This window comes from Hylobates moloch, unplaced genomic scaffold (assembly GCF_009828535.3).
Source record: "Hylobates moloch isolate HMO894 unplaced genomic scaffold, HMol_V3 SCAFFOLD_16, whole genome shotgun sequence".
NCBI lineage: Eukaryota > Metazoa > Chordata > Mammalia > Primates > Hylobatidae > Hylobates > Hylobates moloch.
Genome location: NW_026652291.1, coordinates 16,684,700 through 16,704,327, shown reverse-complemented (window position 1 = coordinate 16,704,327; position 19,628 = coordinate 16,684,700). Strand labels below are relative to the sequence as shown.

The following is a 19,628-nucleotide window of genomic DNA, read 5'->3' as shown; positions in this document are numbered from 1 at the left end:
GTGACTTTTCTGTAAATCGAAAACTATTCTTTAAAAAAGTTTATCTAGAACATCTGACTATATGCTAGAGAGTAAAAGATAAGGATCTATGAACTGAGATCTAGTATCGTTTGTGAAACTGACCCTTTTAAAGGGTTTGTTTGTCTGTGCTTCACTTTCTCTAGTAGGGTTGAAAATCACTTACATAGTAATCTGCTCACAGTGTACCAGAAAACAAAAAGACCCTGTGAAATATTGAGCCCAATTGCCAATTGTCGGCATGTGCGTTCTTAAAAATTTGACAGTCAGAAACCATGGGCTGCTTCATTAGGACCTTTACGGAGGTTACATTTCTACCGGCAGTTCCAGGGGAACACAAATAGACGAATGACAATACACTTAACTGTAACAATGACAATCCTGATAATTACTGGCTTCCAAAATACAACAATTCGAGAAAGACTGCTTAGTAGAGAATAAAAGGTAACAAATTTCTTAGTTTAGAAGTATAAGTTTCATTTGAATATCTATGAAAAATATAAATATGTGGATTAAATAGAATGTCTAATGTTTTCTCAGATCCCAGTGGTTTGAGAAAAGCCTACCTGGATTTAGCCGGTCACATCTCTCTTTTCATAACCATTGCCATTTTAAGCATATTTGTCATCTGTGCAAATTTCTAGAGAAAGGTCAGAATTGTGTTTGAAGAAATCACTGCGCACAAGTAAACACCAAACAGCAAATGCCAGGAGACGATGTTTCACAAAGCTCTTTTTAAAAATTATTATTATTATTATTTTTTGCACACATTATCTAGTTTGGTAAAACTGTCACCAATTTACAATCCGGAATCACCATGTGAGTCGAATTAACAAATGTATTAGCAACTTGTAGTCAACCAGATTGCAGTTCCAGCTCCCTAACTCAATGCAATTTTAATAATTTCTCTTCTCTGAGTCTATCTCAGTTTCTCATCTGTAAAATGAGTAAAAACAAGCCCCTTGCAGTTCAGATGTTGAGATTCGGTGGGAAGGACCTCGAGAAATAGAGCGGAGAATTTCAGGATTTAGGGCTTTAGGTCTTGATGGGTGGATGGTACTGTGGAAGCTGTTTACTTGTTTGTGTTTCTAGAATCGGAAGGTAAAGCGAAAGGGATAAAAACGAGCGAACAGAAGAAGTAGGACAGACACCAGACAGAGATCTACTCCCGGGACTTTTCGGGACCTGCGGGGCGGGCAGAGCATTCGGTTGCTAGGTAGCTGCGCCTCCTGGCTGGAGGACCCCCCCCGCCTCCCCCAGGGGCAGGTGTCTAAGTCACTACCTTTTTGTTTAGCCGCGGTGCCTTCTTTTCAAAATCAATGAAACCTGTAGCCTTTAAAAGTAGACATCTTTTTGCAACCAAGTTTAGGCAAGCCCTGTAGCTGAGTTCTGCTTGTGGTTGTTTTTCTTTTTCCTGTTCTCAGGCGCGCTGCGGGCACCTCTCGGGCAAGGCCCCAGCCTTAGTGGGTTGCCGGGCAGAGCCGGACGCCGCCAGCTCTTCGTTCACGCCCACCGCTTTCCTGGAGCGCTGGGCCTTCGCTGGCCGCACTGGCAGCCATGGGCTCGGAGATGGAGCCGCTGCTCCTGGCCTGGAGCTATTTTAGGCGCAGGAAGTTCCAGCTCTGCGCCGATCTATGCACGCAGATGCTGGAGAAGTCCCCTTATGACCAGGTACCGGCCAGCTCCCGTCAGCCTGTGCATCCTGACGCTGAGGCTGCGGGGTCTGGGGCATATCCCGGCCCCGGGTGGGGAGGCCGGGGAGGAAGGCCCGAGGCGGGGCTGACCGTTCGGCCCTCGGAGGCGCCCGGAGCGAGACCTTGTGGAGCTGTGGCTGGCGGGTCCGCTGTCCGCCACGTCCACGGGGATAGCAAGTTCTGTGCCATGACCGCCCCCTCCTCACAATCTTCAGCCTCCCCTCCCCTATACGTGTCCCAGAGTGAGAGCCCTGAATTTTACTTTGACGAGGAACTTTGATAATTCGTTTATACTTGCATATTGATGGGCTTTAAGCTCTCAGCGTGTGCGTTGTTAATTTCTAAAAAATATGCATAAACAAAGATCTGTGACTCTCCACCTCCTGTTAACATAGCTGCCTTCTTCCTTTTGGATCGAACATGTGATCCTCCCACCTCATCTTTAGACTGTTGTCCAAGAGTGAAGGAGGCCATGAGTTTAGCTTGAGGCAAATATGCAAGTTAGAAGAATGAGAATCTAGGAGGGAGAAAGATACATTCATTATTTTAAAAATTACTTAGGCAAGGGAAGCTATAATTGTAGGAGGGAGAAATGGGAAAGAAAGTCTCCTTACAAGAAGGAATGATGGCATTGATGAAAAGAGAACTTAAATAAACTAGAGAAATGTGTATAGCGAGTGGAAAAGGTGGTATAAAATGTACGTGAGTGGTACAATTCTGGTGGGCAGGTGGCTCCTAGAATAGGCAAAAAAGGAGAAAATGGGAGAACAGAAGTAGCGCTGCGGCAGTTTGTCAGTGCTTTTAGTAAATGCGGAATATACCTACATAGTTCTAGTTCCCTAGCTTTTCCTCTAGTGGTGTTGCCTTGGAGATGTAAGAAAAAATTGAAAATTGAAGGGAGTTACAAAAGCGGAGGCCTGAGTGTGAATGCTGTTACTAGGCTCTGCCTTAGCTCCCAGCAAATGGATGATGGATGATAACCTGCTGAGATGAACATTTTGTCCTTCAGATAGTACATCTCTCTTAGAACAGCCTACGTTAGTGGTAATGCAAAGCTAGGTACTGTTGTTAGTTCACATTAATTAATAGGACTATGTTTCTGTAGACAAGCATTTTTCCAAGTTTTTTTTTTTTTTTTTTTTTTTGAGACGGAGTCTCGCTCTGTCGCCCAGGCTGGAGTGAAGTGGCGCGATCTCGGTTCTCTGCAAGCTCCGTCTCCCGGGTTCAAGCGTTTCTCCTGCCTCAGACTCCCGAGTAGCTGGGACTACGGGTGCGTGCCACCACGCCCGGCTAATTTTTTTTCTATTTTTAGTAGAGACGGGATTTCACCGTGTTAGCCAGGGTGGTCTCGAACTCCTGACTTCGTGATCCGTCCGCCTCGGCCTCCCAAAGTGTTGGGATTACAGGCGTGAGCCACCGCGCCCAGCCCCCAAGTGTTTTTTGGCATAGTAATCTCATAGATATTGCTTAAAAAAATACACAATCAAATATGTTTTGGAATTGTGACAAAATATTGACCCTTTTACATTGGTACAACAGAAGCTTGTTAGGAACCTTTGATGTGGCTGGGCACGGTGGCTTACGCCTGTAATCCCAGCACTTTGGGAGGCCGCGGCGGGCGGATCACGAGGTCAGGAGATTGAGACCATCCTGGCTAACACGGTGAAACCCCATCTCTACTAAAAATACAAAAAATTAGCCAGGCGTGGTGGTGGGCGCCTGTAGTCCCAGTTACTCGGGAGGCTGAGGTAGGAGAATGGCTTGAATCCGGAAGGTGGAGCTTGCAGTGAGCCGAGATCGCGCCACTGCACTCCACACTCCAGACTGGGCGACAGAGCAAGACTCTGTCTCAAAAAGAACCTTTGATGTGCCAGACATTGTTCTAGGCACAATGGTTTGCAGGAACTTTATGTGCCGTTTTCATTTTTCCATTGAGTTACGGTAGTTTTCATTCTGTGTTTCACAAAACAGTAGTCCCAAGAACTGTTCAGTGAGAAGTTTCCTCATTAAATACCTTTGGGAAATGTATGTTCCTTCTTGGAGATTCAGGATGCACCCTAAAGGCTCTGAGTAGTTTTGAAGAAAAGGAAGCTAATTTTGCCTATTTTTGATTAATCCAAATAATTAAATAGTTCTGAAAGTTATTTGACCACCGGATTCCTTTTTTTTTTTTTTTTTTGGCCCAGGGAAAGGGTCAGATATGTTCACTGTTATCCTGGGAAGATGTTGGTACATCGGGAAATGTAGGCGAAGCAGCAGTATTTTTATTAATACTTAAGACCCTCTAATCTTGAGTTCATAGTGACATTCAGTATTGCACCTATGAATTGAGATATCAGGACTTTATATGTATTCATCTCAATGACCTTTCATTGAGTGCTTACTGCAGATTGTGTATCCCTTATCTGAAATGCTTGTGTCCAGACCTGAATAGAAGTTTCAAAAAAAGTTATTGTTTTATTTTTATGAGCAAGGGTTGATATGTTCAGCTCCAATATATATCAGAGTAGGTCTAAGAGAATCAGTACCAGATCTGGAGGAAATTTGATATTCTTTTCCTTTCTAATAATTTTTATTTGTTTTATTTGTTTGTTTTGTTTTGTTGAGGTAGTTTATTATGGTTGAACTGTATATATTGCCAGAATAATGAGTAGCATTTTACCAGGAATAGATGTTTAACTTGATGTCATCTTACCAGAGTTAGGTTTTGATACCAGGTAGGGCTATTGAAAAGTTTACAGGGCTTACTCATGTTAGTCATTCTTTGACCTAACTTTAAACACTGTGCTGTTATTACTGTATGTTTTTCATAACACCAGTTTCTGTATTTTGCACCCAGTTGTTATTTCATGTTGGAAATATTTCCCAGAATGATTTTTCCCAAGCTTGAAGAAATCTTGCCTTTTTCTTCATTAAAAAAATTAATATTTATGTTAGAGTGTTGATGCAATTAAAGACGAGCTTTAGGAAGGAAGCTTAAGGAAGTTCCTTTGATTACAAGCTTGAAAATTATCTTTCCTTAGAACATGACTCCACGATGGCAGGTCTGTATGGTATCCCCAGCACCTGACGCAGAGTCAGGCACACAGGGGCTTTTGTTATGTATTTGCTGAATGAGTGCGTTGATCATGTTCATGTATGTGTTTTGATGGAGTTGTTCATATTTGTCAGCTTCCTCTCTATGAAGGTCGTCCTAGTTGCTTGATGATCTTTGTCTCCCCCTGCCCCATCCTTAATTCTCAGCACCATAGGTTCTTAAATGTACACTTACTTTTTCAAATAAATATAATTTCATTATGGGCATTCTTAATTCTTGTTTTGAGGGTCAGTTTTTAAAAATCAATTTTTAAAATTCTTCCTGGGTTCCTCCAGCAGAGTGTTTCTAATAGTAATGATCATCATTGCTATCCCTTACAGTGCTTTCATTGTTTCGGTGGAGGAAGTTAAATGATGGAGAGATTCACAATCTATGAAAAGCTAACAGAAATGTGACCAGAGCGGGAGCAGATGGTCCTCTGCTCTGCAGTTAGCTGGTTCACCTTCATGCCCCTTTAGCCTCATGGGCATTTACTGAGGTTTTGACATTTGAGAGTACTTTTCCTCTATAACTATTTGAACTACTGTTCTGTGCCACCAAACTGATTATAGTATGGAGTGAGTTTGAAACTCCTGGACACATAGAGGAGCCCAGAAATTAAAATATTTCTTCTGAGTGCCAAGTGGATTCATTTTTGCTCTTACGTTTTCCCCTTCCCATTACAAAAGATAGTTTTTGTTTTTAATAATGTCATTTTTCACTTTTGGTTTTGCTTATTTTTCTCCCAGATGAGAAAAACCTCTCAAAAATGATTTGTTATTTGTTAATCTTTTTATAAGCTGGTCCAGGGAGCTTCAAAAAGATAACGTTTTGGTCCTGATACATTAGCCTATTGAGATGAAGGCCACCTCTAAGACTATTTCATATGCATTTATTTCGCCTTTAAGGGATACTATTTTGGTGTAGAATCATCAAAAGTCTTTAATTATTGCCTTGTATTTTCTATTGGGATTTCTAGATTTTATTTTTGATAGTCAGGCTAGCCAGAGAGGTATGATGTACTATGCAATAGCATGTTTCTTCAGAGTAATACATTTTAATTTGGCTACAAAAGAGCTGAAGGGTAGATTAAATATAATAATATGGTGTTTGGTAATGGGGAAGGGTTCTTGAAGAATATGGGTTCTCAACTGCTTTTTCTAGACACAGAATGGTGAGGGACAGAGGCCAGCCGGGGTCTGTAAGCATGAAGAGTATTAAAGTTCAGATCTGTTAAGAATAAAGAAAGAAGGATAACTGATTATTATAATTTCCCTTTTTTGATTAAATATAATAGGAATAACCAATTCATAGAGAAGCATTATCTTTTTCAAAGCGTTCTTTAAATTGTGACTGAAAAAGTGGTTAAAAGTTGTAAGATATAAAAAGAGGAAATGCAAAACAGTCCTCTCCGTGCAGCACTGTGACCTAGAGAGAATGTTTGCTTCTGCAGCTCATGTTGATCATCCTGATTAGTTGCTTAATCTGTTTACTGTTCTTTGTGTTCCATATGTCAGATTCATGGCTTTAAAACCAGTCCTGATTTTTAGCTCCATTATAATTAAACAGTTAATAAAACGTGAAGGTTTTTCAGGCAGTGGGATTTTTTAAAGACAATATGCTTTCATTAATGGGGTAGGTGTCTGGTAGATTTTCAGATTATTAAAATTGGTGATTCTGAGGGTGGGACCCATTAGCTGTGTATCAGAAGGGGAGAAAGACTTTTTTCTAACTTGCATTCTCGTTTTGCCCCAATCTCTGCTTATAATGAGAGATGTTACAGAGAGGAGGGGGTTATTATTGTAAATGGTTTGAAGGAGGAGAAATGGCTGAAAATGACTGGCCTAGATGAAAGACATGAAACCAGGGCTCCCCAATGAGCTGTATGTTAGTAGTTGGTTGAGACAGTGATCTGGTGATCCAAGCCAAAGAACATATCGTGTGATTATCTAATTGGTTTCCTCTTTGGGGCCATGGAGACTTAGCCAGACTTAATCCTTTGATTCTATACGCTGTGGGGCAGGTCATTTTATGAATTTGTATTCCTGCTGAATTATACAGATTACACTCCAACTTGGCTGCGTGGTCACTAGATCTCTCTAACCTTCTGAAATCCATCAATTCCTCTATTCTCTTAAACTTTTTCCCCCTTCTTTTATTACTAAATTTTGAATAATGATTCCACAGTTTAAGCATGGAGCTGAGGAGACTCATTAGCCAGCATAAGTAGTGGTGGTAATTAGAAAGTTGCATTCAGAATTATCTGGAGATTTAATTCCCTAAAGTAACAGAAACAAGCTAAGAAAATGCTGAATCCTAGAGTGGAAGGAAGGAAGCAAACAGATGTTACTTGAAGTTGATGCTAATGGGTATTTTCTGGTTCTAGGAAGTGGCACTCTACTTTCCATGTCCTGTTACCCACTTTAGATTCAGAGGAAGTTTTAATTTGATCTTCCATCACTGGGAGTCAGTTCTGAGTTCTGAAAGGGGGAGTAATAGATGGTTTGGTGCTTCTGTTAAGCTTATACTTGAATAAGTATGATAATATATGTGAAAAAACTCTAAAAGTTGTGAAGTTTTCTTAAAAATGCAAGGTTTTATTATTAGTCCTTAAGATTCTCCTGTGAGGTAGGTACTATTGCTTTAATTTGAGAAGATAATGTAGATTATATGACTTGTTCAAGGTCATGCAGCTAAGTGGCTCCCTGAGGATCAAGACTAGCCCACGTCTTCTGACTCTAGGGCAAAGCCTGGAGCTTTCTGCTCAACTGCGTTGATACCTGTAGAAATAGTTTGCTAGACTAAGTGAAGCTATGTGGGTGGATTAATTTAAATCACAAAACTACAACTGAGAGCAACTCAAAGAGGAAAGGCTCAGTGATTTTTAAAAAAGAGTTTTCCCCTATCTCCTAATGAAAACATTCCGACTCTTTTCCTTCGTAGTCCTGCTCCTGATGGATCTCCAGAGAGCCATGCCTGTCCTTGGTCTCTCCACATCCTACGGTAGTCTGTGTTCCATCCTTGCTGTCATCCCACATACTCAGCAGAGTCCTGCTCTGGACCCAGAGAGTCTAGGTTCAAATACTGCCTCTATACCTTTGAGGTAAGAGACCAACAGGACTTGTTTTCTGGTCACAACATGGCTGACCAAAACAGGATCTAGTCTAGACAGGATAAAGTGAAGAAACCAGCAGGTGGCAAGGAAAGCGACCCCTCGCTGCCCTCACCGCTCATCCGCAGAACACCCTCCCACCAGCTGCCATGACAGTTTAAAAGTGCCATGGCAATGACTCAGAAGTTACCACCCCTTTCCATGGCAACAACTCATAAGTTACTGCCCCTTTCCTAGAGTTCTGAGTTCTAAATAGTTCTAAATAACCTGTTCCCTAATTTGCATTGTTCCACCCCTTAATTTGCATGTAATTGAAAGTGGGTTTTCATGAGTATAAATACAGTTGCCAAGAGCCCATAGTTGCTGATTCTGGCCACACTGCCTATGAGTTAGCCCTACTCTGCAAGGAACAGTACCAGCCAATAAAGGATTGCTATCTAATACCACTGACTCACCCTAGAATTATTTCCTTGGCAGAGCCAAGAACCCTCCTGGGCTAAGCCCTAATTTTGGGGCTCACAGGTCCTGCAACATCTTGCTCTCAGAGTGTTCTCATCTGTAAATGGTGATGATAGTATACCTATACCTCAGAGGGTTGTTATAAGGCTCATGAACATGTGGTAAGTGATAAAAAATGTTAGCTGCTATTGTCTGTATACCTACAGATATTTGCATGCAGGATTCTGTCATCTATATTTTTCTTAAAGGATTGCTGGGGATCTGGAAAGCATTTGTGAGGAAGATGTCCAGTTAAATGGATGGTGAAAAGATGTTTCATATAGTTCATAAATCATTGGCACTCAATAATTTCCAGAATAATCTCCCTTCTCTGACTCTTTTATCTTCCATGTCTTCTGCTTTTCTTTTGTTCACCTAAGTCACCTATAATTTGACCATAATGTGAGTATAGTATTTGACACATTGTATTGTAATTTAGGTGCGTCCCCCTCTAGAATGTTTTGGAATTAATGTGTTCTCGGCCTCATACCCACTTAGGCCTGGTCTCCAGTTTCCATCAATGCAATCCCTCACCTGTCTTGGCACCTCCCTACTCATTAGGCCTCTCATTTTCTCCTCTGACCTTCACATTGATGATTTCCCATAATTTCCCTACACACTCTTCATCCACATGATCAGCCCTAAACGTATCCCCGAAGGGCGGAGGAACAAGACAGAGAGAGCACGAAGACCTTCCTCAGTGAGCAGAAATCCTGAGGCTGAACTGGTGGTTTCATTTTGTGTCACTGGAGGAATCTACCTGCCCTTGGCAAATCACAACATCCAGTATCAGTGGCTTCTGTCTCCTTTAGCTGTTTTTTCCTTTTTGAGCGTTGTCTACAATCACCTCCAGTAAACTTTCTCCCCTAGTTTTCTATAATATATTGGATTTATCTTGTATCTCTCCTAAACTTTACCTTTCATTCCTGCCTTATTAAGTCCAACTCTTTTTTTTAATCTCCAAGAGGCACTGGCAAGAAGGAGCATTTGATTCCCTCAACCGTTTGTGTGACCTTAAACAAATTACTTAACATCTCTGAATTTGTTTCCTTATCTGTAAAGTAGATAATAATACTTACCTGCTTTCCTCAGATGGTTGTTATGAGACTCAAATGAGATAATGGGCTATAGAGATATGTCTACAAGTAAACAGAAGAAAGAAAGAATAGAATGTGGTACTTCTTTCATCTGGCATGTCATTTCCTGGACTGGTGTGTTTCATTAAGTTTGGACTGTATTTAGGAAATCTGTACTTTTTCCACATCCTTGGTAGGCGCACTGGGGTTGAAAACCTCCAATTGCTATGTGTTCTCTAGTTGCTGTTTTGTGTTTGGTTCAGTTGATTGCCACATCTTCTGTAACTCCCATCCTTTGGGGCCCTCATTTTCTAGCCCAACTTAACCTTTTCCTCTCATGTTCCTACCATGTGTCATGTTAAATAAATTGCCTGTCCTTGCATGGTGACCATATGGTTTGCACATTGATTGTACCAATAATATATTCTTAAAAAATATTTGACGTGTTCTTTTTGGATTTAGAGCTGTAGAAAGCAAGGATCTTTTTTCCTTTTTCTGTTTGTTAGTACTTTCCCCAGTAAAACAGATTAAGTGCTCAACAGACACTGCTGACTAGACAGACATGTAAGTGTAGATGTTTTATAAATAAATTTGTTATAATTTTTTTTATGATTTTTTTTAACCAGTGGGTTTCTATCTAATTTGTACAGAAAAACCCAGATGCTGAGTTTATCAGCATCTGGCACTAATGCATATTATGTAGTTTATTTATAAAAATTTCTTGGAGGATATTATAGTCAGAATTAACTCATTTTTAGTCATGAATCCCATTATATTTATGAGGAATAGAAGGGTTTGTATTATGTGGATTTTCTTTCTTCTCCTTAACTGATTAAAGTCTGAATGTTTTAACCACCATGAACTTATTTTTGAATAAAAGGAAATAGTTCCTTGGTATAGTTATGGAATTATTCTCAATTTCTGATATATTGTGTGTTCATTAAACAAGTATTTATCTTCTCTTTGCACTTTGAATGAGGTTAGATTAATTAGAATTTTCTTATCATTGGAAATTTAGCATTCTTCAATGTATATTTGTTTTACACAACTCTTGAGAACACTTCTGTAGGAAGACTAAAGTTAATTTTTTTGATTTTTATTGAATGAGTTAGAGTTCACCTACAAATGCTTGGTTGGTCATTAAGACTTTTTATTTTAGCAACTGTATTTCTTAAAACTGTTTACTGCCTTCTTAATGCTTTCCAGGAACCAGATCCTGAATTGCCAGTGCATCAGGTAAAGAAAGGTCTAGCTGCAGCCTTTAGTTTAGAGAATTCTTTAATGCTATTGCTTAGTTGTTGCTATAGATTAGAAAATTTGCTGCATATCTTCCTGTGGGTTTATAAAATTAGCCATCTCTATCAGACATTCTGTGCCTTCTTATGTAAATAAATGATTATATTTTCAATACTTTTGTGTATATTGATAGCCTTGTAGAACTAATAATGCACTCTACTCATTGGGACTTGGAGCTTAAATGGAAATGACCAAGATGGATTAGAAGGATAAGAAAAATAAAGAAGGAGGTGAGGGGAACCAAGGGCTTAGAAAGGGAGCAGGAGAGTCAGTGGAATGACAAATGTCTGAAAGACTGTGATGGATGGGATGGCATGTTTTGAGTCAAGAGTGGACTCTGCTTGGGAAGGTCTTGGTTTTAACTGACCTGGTGGCTCTAAGAGGGAGGAGCCTGCCACGGTGAGGGAGGAAGGAAGGGACACTGGCCAGACAGTCACATCGACCGAATCAATTTGGGTAAGGATAGGAGGCAGCTAGGGCCTTGCTAACTGGGTAAGACACAAGGGAATGAATTGGGAGGAAACCCTGGGAGAGAGGAGAGGGACACCTGGCCAGTGATACGTTTAGTCCAGGAGAGTTGCCAGTGAGTCTGGGACTAAGGAGAGAAGTTGTGCAGAGTTATAAATCAGAGAGCTTAAATGTTGCCAGGCGTTTGCCCTACCAAGCGAGATGGAATGTTAACAGGGTTTTTTTTTAGGTAAATAAAATACTTGAACCTTATTAGGGTTTCATATGAGTAATCAGCAAACCTTTTAGAATAGAAAGCAATTTACAAAGTACTCTTATGGAGGCTTGTGTAGTATTAAACACACACTGTAAATAGGTTAAAATGTGGCACTGTGTTCTTTAAAAGGCTGACATTTGTCTTTTGAATGTTCATAATCTTGATTTACAAACTGATAGATGGGGCAAAACTTTTTTTTGCATAATATGGGTACAAGTCATTCAAGAAGGATCAAAGTTATAAATACTGTGGATTTTGTTCTCAGGAAATTTGGAAGATTTTGATTAAAATTTAAAACATCAATAATTTGCATTGTAGAAATGGTTTTAAAACTATAAATGGCATTTAAGAGCTTTAAACTAGCACAAGGACTTCATGAAAAATCTGTATTTGGCATTATTTTCCAGTTCTTTTTGTATAGACTTAATTATCCACTGGATAATGATACAAAAGGGAACAAGGCTGACTAGATTCTTTTGGCCTTACTATTTACACTTTTGGAATTTCTTATTTTTGCACATTGTTACAACTTCAAAAGGAATGAGGCTATATACAATAACAATTCAGTATCTTGTGCCTAAGTTTTCATTTTCCTAGAGTAGGCAGAGTGTCCATAGTTACTGAGTCTTATGATGTCTAAATCAGGTCAGACAGACTGTTCCTTTCATAGCCTTATTCTAATAATAACCTAAAATTGTTTCTTACATGCTTTAAACTACTGGCCTTGCATTCTGTATTAAGAGTAACAGAATAATTTAAACATGCTTTGCTCAGTCAGCAGAGTTTTAACCCCTTCATATGTTTATTTTTATAACTAAAACTGAACTAGTGTCACAGTGGATGGAATGAGTGAGTCAATATTTTCCTGATGTTTGCTGACAAGTATCTGCCTCAGGAGTAATGTCCTAGAGACTAACTCAGTTGGTGAATGAGATGGGATTGTGTTTCACAGATATGAAGGGAAAAATTGATATGATTATTCATTTGGTTTGGGAGAATCTGTGCTTTTCCCTTAAAAAACAAAGTTCCTAAAGCATCAATTCTTATTTTTATTGATATTATGGTACTTCTAATACATAAATATTTAAATAAATTTACATAAACTTTTTTAAAACTGTGTGACCCTCCCATTTGTTAATAAGTAAACATATCTCATAAGGCAAATTTATATTTCTATTTAGTTTCAAGGGGTAGTTTGGGATTGCTGTGTGTGCTTTGTTATTCATTTTATTTTAATCACTGATTAGTTTTAAACTTTTTTTTGGTTTGTTTTTTTAAAACAGGCAGAGGATTTTAGGGCTGTAAAACATACTTGCCTTGTTTCCAAAGTAAAAAAAATTTATTATTTTTTTAAAGCCAAAGCTCCATCTGCTGTTTTCATTAAAATCTCAAGAATTGTTCACATTGCCAGGAGCAGTTCTTTGAAAACAGTCGGATGTTTAATCAAGCAGTGATATGTGATTTTCAAGGTCATTTTTGTTAGGACAGAAGAGAACTCAGGAAGATTAATTTTCTCAAACACTGATAAAATTTAAAATTGAATAACAGTCTGAGTAGATTTTATTCTAGAGCTGTAAATATCAAAAATTCATACCATTGTTTCTTAAGAATTATATTTTAGAAATTAAATTAATATTTATCTATCTTTTTGAAAAAGTGGATTCTTATGGAATAAAAATTTTAAAAAGATATTCCTAGCCTTGGTGCAGTGGCTCACACCTGTAAACTCAGCACTTTAGGAGGCCAAAGCAGGAGGATCACTTGAAGCCAGGAGTTCAAGACCAGCCAGGGCAACAAAGTGAGATCCCATCTCTGTAGACAAACAAACAAACAAAAAAAGCTGGGTGTGGTAGTACACACCTGTAGTCCTAGCTACTGTGGAACCTGAGACCTGAGGTGGGAGATGGAAGGATCACCTGAACTCTGGAGGTTGAGGCTGCACCACTACATTCCAGCCTGGGAGACAGGGTGAGAGCCTATCTTAAAAAAAAAAAAAAAAAAAAAAAAAAAAAAAAAAGTTCCTATTTGACTTTGACTTCGGAAGTATTTATTCATATTGCAGGGAAGGAAGAGTGGGTTTTCTTTTCTATATTTTGCTTAGCCTAATATAAAAAATTTGTAACTCTTTAATATTTAAGAGGTCAGTTGGGGGATGGATGTCAAGAATCATGATGAATTGGACTATGAAATAACAGTATGGACTTGAAAATAGTTAAAAGTAAAATATATTAATAACCAACTATATAAATGCTACTATAATGATAAAACTTGATGTTTAAAACTTGACTTAAGGCCGGGCATGGCGGCTCATGCCTATAATCTCAGCACTTTGGGAGGCCAAGGAGGGTGGATCACCTGAGGTCAGGAGTTCGAGACAAGCCTAACCAACATGGTGAAACCCCGTCTCTACTAAAAATACAGAAAATTAGCTGGACGTGGTGGCACATGCCTGCAATCCCAGCTACTTGGGAGGCTGAGGCAGGAGAATCACTTGAACCCAGGAAGCAGAGGTTGCAGCGAGCCGAGATCACGCCATTGTACTCCAGCTTGGGCAACAAGAGCAAAACTCCATCTCAAAAAGTAAATGAATAAATAAGTAAACTTGATTTAGGTAGGACTCCAAATCATAGTTCTGAAGCCTCATTAGCTTCTCATCAGGATAAAAATTTACATACCTCACTGTGGCATACAGGATCTATCACCTGGCTCCTGACTTTTTCTCCGATCGCTTCCCTCATTCTTCACCTACACTCAATTCTCCTAGAGTTTCCAAACATACCATAGGCTCTCTAGCTAGCCTGCCTGTTGTCTACTTTGCCTGTCTGCTGGGCCCAATTCTTCACTTCTACCCTTCCTTCCACTCCCAGGTAGCTGGACACATTTCCTCTGTTCTACCACACACTTCTTTTTGTTTTTCATTTTTGTTATTACATTTTTCCCATTACATGGAAATTCTTTCCAGTTAGAACTAGGACTATGATTTACTCCTCTTTGTATACTCAGGATGTAGCCTGCAGTAGGTGCCCCCTAGTAATATGGGAATGAACAAGCAGAGCCATGTCGTGCTTTGCTGTTCCAACAGAAAATGCTGCAGTCCTTCCTGTCCACCAGAGAGTGCTGAGCAAAGAATGCTCTTTTGAAAAATCAGAGCTGTCAGATACTTGCAGGGCAGTATGGCCTGTAGAGATTTAATATAAATCAGTATTGCCTATTTCCATCTTTGAAGTTAAATTAGAACATTAGCTCAAGCCATTGAGGACATCCCTGATCCCTGGGAACAGTTGTATAGATATGGTATTGTTCCTGATCTTTGATGAGTGAAAACCTGAGATGTTTTTCTATACTTTGGTGGCTCTCAGCGTTCCAATTGGAGTTCCATTAGGAATTGTTTTTTTTTTAAATTTTTTTACAAATAAGTTAGTTTTTTGAGTCTATATTCTACTCATCTAATTGTGTTAAATTCATAGACAACATTCGAGACAGTTTGTTCTAAATTTTTAAATAATCCAGTAAACCTCAGCCAGAAAAGTGTAAGCCAAAGCCAATCATCTAACCGAATGTAATTTCACTTTGGGAACCTAAATATGTTGTAGAGGCAGCCATCTTTATTCCCACTAAAATGAATGCATGATGTTATTCTTTTTTTTGTTTTTAAAAAAATGTTCATAGAATGCATTCCAATTACTTGAGCTCACAAAAGGATCTTTGCTTTCCAACATCTATAAAACCACACACTTGTCACCTGTCATATTTCGTCCAATAGGTGATGTGTTCAGGGAAATTAGGATCCATGTTTTAATCTTCTTATGTTTCCTTATCAGAACCTAGCCTGATGGTATTTAATTAGGAGGTGCTCAATGAATATATATACTGAATGCATCTTGAGTTCTTTACATGGGGACTTTCTGGACCTCCTGTAGCTCTCACCTATTCCTTTCGCAGTCCCTTGGCCTTCATTGAGCCTGCTTCATAGCCATATATTCCTAGTATACTGAGCCTAATCCCTCCCCATTTTTCCCTTGCTGCTACTTCCTCTAGGCTCTAGAGTCACTAATATGCTGCAGCTTCAAGAGTTGCCTTCTTTTCAAATCCTCCACAGCACACCAAGCTTTATTGTTTTCTGCCTCTATTCTGTAGTAAAGGAAAGGTAGAAATTTCAGATAAAACAATTTCATATGTTTAATAAGAAATTTAATTGTGTACATGTTTACATTGAATTTTTCAAGGTAAAGCAAAGCTGATAAAATATTTTCTAGTTTAGATTTCTTAATTACCTTTTCCCTTTTTTTCATTATCTAGCAGGTTTTCTACTGACTAGATCACAAAGCAACCAGTGTTGTTTCATTATTGGAATCGGATAAATTGATCTTAGTTCAGTTCAACCAACATTTCTTGAATACCTACTTTCTACAAAAACCATAGATATTACGGAAAATTCCAAAGTGAACAAGATATAAACTTGCATTCTGGGGAAGGAAGAGCTAATATATACCCAAATAATTAGAGTGTTTTTCAAATATGGTTAAGTGTGTAATAATAGAGGCATAAAGAGAAGTCTCTGTGAGAAAGACAAGAGCGTGTAATAGGTTTAGAAGTGGAAAATAAGGGAAGGCTTTATAATAAAGGACTTGGCCTTGAAGGAGGAAGGCAGAAAGAACAATGTGGTTGTAGCTTTATTCATTTGTTTTCAAATTATTATTTTAGTAAAATTTTCTCTAAAGATCTATCTTTTTGTTTATAAAAAGGAGTGTTAGAAGACTACCAGGTGATTACCCCACTTTTATTTACTATGTAATTGATACATTGGTTGTTTCTTGATTAATAATGATGCCTTCTTGTATTAGTTTTTGACATGGCCCTTTAAATTAAAATAATGTGTTAAGAGGTAAACATGTTTAATATAAAATGAAATAACAACAATGAAGGATGGCTATTTCTGTAAGCTGTGTAGTATTTCTAATGCTATTTTAATATGTATTTTATTTATCCATGGTTTTTAGGCAGCTTGGATCTTAAAAGCAAGAGCACTAACAGAAATGGTATACATAGATGAAATTGATATAGAGCAGGAAGGAATTGCAGAAATGATGCTGGATGAAAATGCTATTGCTCAAGTTCCACGTAAGTATTGGGTTTTCAGTTAAGTTAATGAAATACCATTAAGAGGAAGAATACTGTGTATAAGAGGAATATATATGCCTATATATTTCTACACTTTATATATATAAACATTATAGACATGAAACAAAAATGATGAAAAAAACTTTACTTCAAGTAAATGGTTTCTGTTCTGCCTTACAGTACAAAGGCTTTTTCCCCACAATTCAGTTATCTTAAATTTAAGGTATGAGATTGATGTATAACAATTTTCTAATATAAGCTATATTATGCATTTTAGAAATAATTTATACCTATGTTCAACTGCTGATCATATGGAAAAATTTATAAAAGTACATTTTATTTGAACTGCTTGTCTAATATATCAGAGTATTGTTTATCTGTGAAGTATCCAAACAACAGAGGCGTTCTAAGAGGACTTTAAAAAAAGATCATTCGAAAACATCACTTTATTCTTATAATCGAACATGATTTGCTCTAAGTCATAATGTGAGGTAATGAGGTGATATGCTGGGCTGTGAGTGTCTGTTGGGATTGTCACAGAGGCACAGTCCCCAGCTTGCAGATGTGGTGGTACAAATGGTATTGGATAATGGCTGGTCTGAGTGCAGTGGTGTTTACAACTAATTGATCACAACCCATTACGGATTTCTTTGTTCCTTCTCCACTCCCACTGCTTTACTTGACTAGCCTTAAAAAAAAAAAAATGGTATTGACTGATAACCAGGACATATGGTGGTCTTGCTGGTAATTATAGTTCTCAGTCATTTATATCTTTTGGAAGGTAATAGCTATTTTAAACCTTCCAATAGAAATTGAGAAAAAAATACATATTTTTATGTTAAAATATCTTTCTTTAACCATTATTTTGTTCTTTTAGAGTTAAAAATATCTAAATTTTAGATATTGTGGGTAAATTATCTTTTACTGGGAGAAGTTTGTGTGAGAAATAATTGAACTATGAGGATAGAACCATTATTTTGAACTTTGGAGCCTGTTAGTCTTGAGTTTAAATCCCAGCCCTACTAATAGGTTGACCTGTTTACTTAATTCTGTGAACCTTTGTTAAATGGGTTAATACTACCTACTTTACAAACTTAATGTGAAGATTAAATGTGATGACATAAGTAACATGATAGGTACTCATTAAATATTAGTCTAAAACACATTTCCCTAAAATACATTTCTTGCTATTAATGTCTTTTTCACCAGGCCAGCACAATTCTGAAAATTGTATTAGCTTACAATTTTTACAGATTAATAGATGATATATAAATTGAATTAGCCATCTTGTCTCCTAGGCCCTGGAACGTCTTTGAAACTCCCTGGAACTAATCAGACAGGAGGGCCTAGTCAGGCCGTTAGGTATGTACTTCTGCTTCATATCCTCTGCCACTAAATATTGATCGGACTGTATGAGAGTCTTTCCTCAAATGATCTTCTTTGTATTATAACAATTTATAATCTTCACAGGCCAATCACACAAGCTGGAAGACCCATTACAGGTTTCCTCAGGCCCAGCACACAGAGTGGAAGGCCAGGCACTATGGAACAGGCTATCAGAACACCCAGAACCGCCTACACAGCCCGCCCTATCACCAGCTCCTCCGGAAGATTTGTCAGGCTGGGAACGGTAAATTCTATCAGCTTTCCCATAGCCTTGTATTACTTTGGTATTACCAAAGTAGCTTTATATTATGGCACATCATTTTCCCCTGTTGTTATAGTGGAGAATTATATGGAAGATTTTTGAAGGTGATTCTTTTTATTTATGTTGCCTTTATATTTTTATGCATATTAAACTTGTTTACGTTTCAAGAGAAAGTTTCAGATCTCTTGTTCTATTGTTTTTCCTCTGTAGGCTTCCATGCTTACAAGTCCTGATGGACCATTTATAAACTTATCTAGACTGAATTTAACAAAATATTCCCAGAAACCTAAGTTGGCAAAGGTATGTACTTAAAATGATTTTGAGATATGAAGTAATATTACATGTATGATGATAATGACAAATTAGAAAATGAATAAAAACTTGTGAAGGAAAGGCAATGTCTTTAATGAAGTGGAAATGTTTTATATGTAAAATTACTCTTACTCTTTGAGTTAATTGAGTTAAGGAAAGTCAGAAATAAAGTACATATACCATTATTATAGGAAATTCTTTTCCCTTGATAAAGAGTAGTAATTTATAACAAAGAAAGCAGGTATGCAGCATCATCTTTGTAGAATGAAGCTTAAGAAGTCATCTGTATATGTACGTATTTTTTTCTTTTTTAGCTTGGACTATTCTCAAAGAAATAATTTTCTATCCTTGTCAGTTTTTAGGACTGTCAAAGGATGATAAAAATTATGTACCCCTAATTAGTAATTTATCAGGCATCTCAAAAAGGATTACTCAAACCACATAGTGGCATGCCAACTACATTAGTAATTATCACTACTCAAAGATTAAATGCTCCTTTAAATTAAAGAGAAAATGAGAGGCAGAAGGAGAGGGAGAAAGGGAGAGAGAGGGAGAGGGAGAGAAAGAGAAAAAGAAAAATAAAGGAAGGTGTCCATGACCTTTTCAGTATATAAACCTTGAGGGTGAGCTTGCAGTAATTCAGAGACAGGAGCACTTATCTTCCGGAAACTGGTTTAAGCCTAGTTCAGGTTTTTAGCTGAAATCTCTGAGCATAAGTGCTGAGCTCATTCCTAATCTCAGTTCTAATAGTGTTTAACATATGTGTTTACTAAATACCAAACACTCTAGAGAAAATTAAAATGGACACTAGCTGTACAGACTTAAGTTTAAGTCTGAAAAAAAAGATGCCATTTGGTAGACAGGGAATTAGCCAATAATAATGCTGCTGATCTTTTTCTTAAATTCTTGTTTGGCAGAAATCCAGTTGCCTTCATTTAGTAAAATTGTAAAGCTATCCTTACTTCCCTTTCTTTTATGAGAGTGGAGTATTGAAAGCAACTCATATGGAATATCTGGTTCCCTACCCTTTAAGGCCACTTACTTGAAGGGACT

General features: G+C 37.9%; 1 protein-coding gene across 9 annotated transcripts in view; it reads left to right on the top strand.

The window, feature by feature from the left end:
* Positions 1-1,559: 1,559 nt before the first annotated feature.
* The window catches only part of TTC8 (tetratricopeptide repeat domain 8), a 53,396-nt gene continuing 35,327 nt past the window's right edge, over positions 1,560-19,628 (top strand). For 2 of the 9 annotated variants that reach the window (XM_058429560.1, XM_058429559.1), the window contains exons 1-6: positions 1,576-1,689; positions 13,916-14,074; positions 16,495-16,615; positions 17,914-17,977; positions 18,086-18,245; positions 18,474-18,563. In XM_058429560.1, the coding sequence (XP_058285543.1) occupies positions 1,576-1,689; positions 13,916-14,074; positions 16,495-16,615; positions 17,914-17,977; positions 18,086-18,245; positions 18,474-18,563 (708 nt within the window). Of the gene's footprint in view, positions 1,690-7,731; positions 8,521-9,490; positions 10,039-10,680; positions 10,711-13,117; positions 13,463-13,915; positions 14,075-16,494; positions 16,616-17,913; positions 17,978-18,085; positions 18,246-18,473; positions 18,564-19,628 lie in introns of those variants that run through there. The other 7 variants (XM_058429561.1, XM_032179751.2, XM_058429562.1 and 4 more) reach the window with 6 other exon arrangements.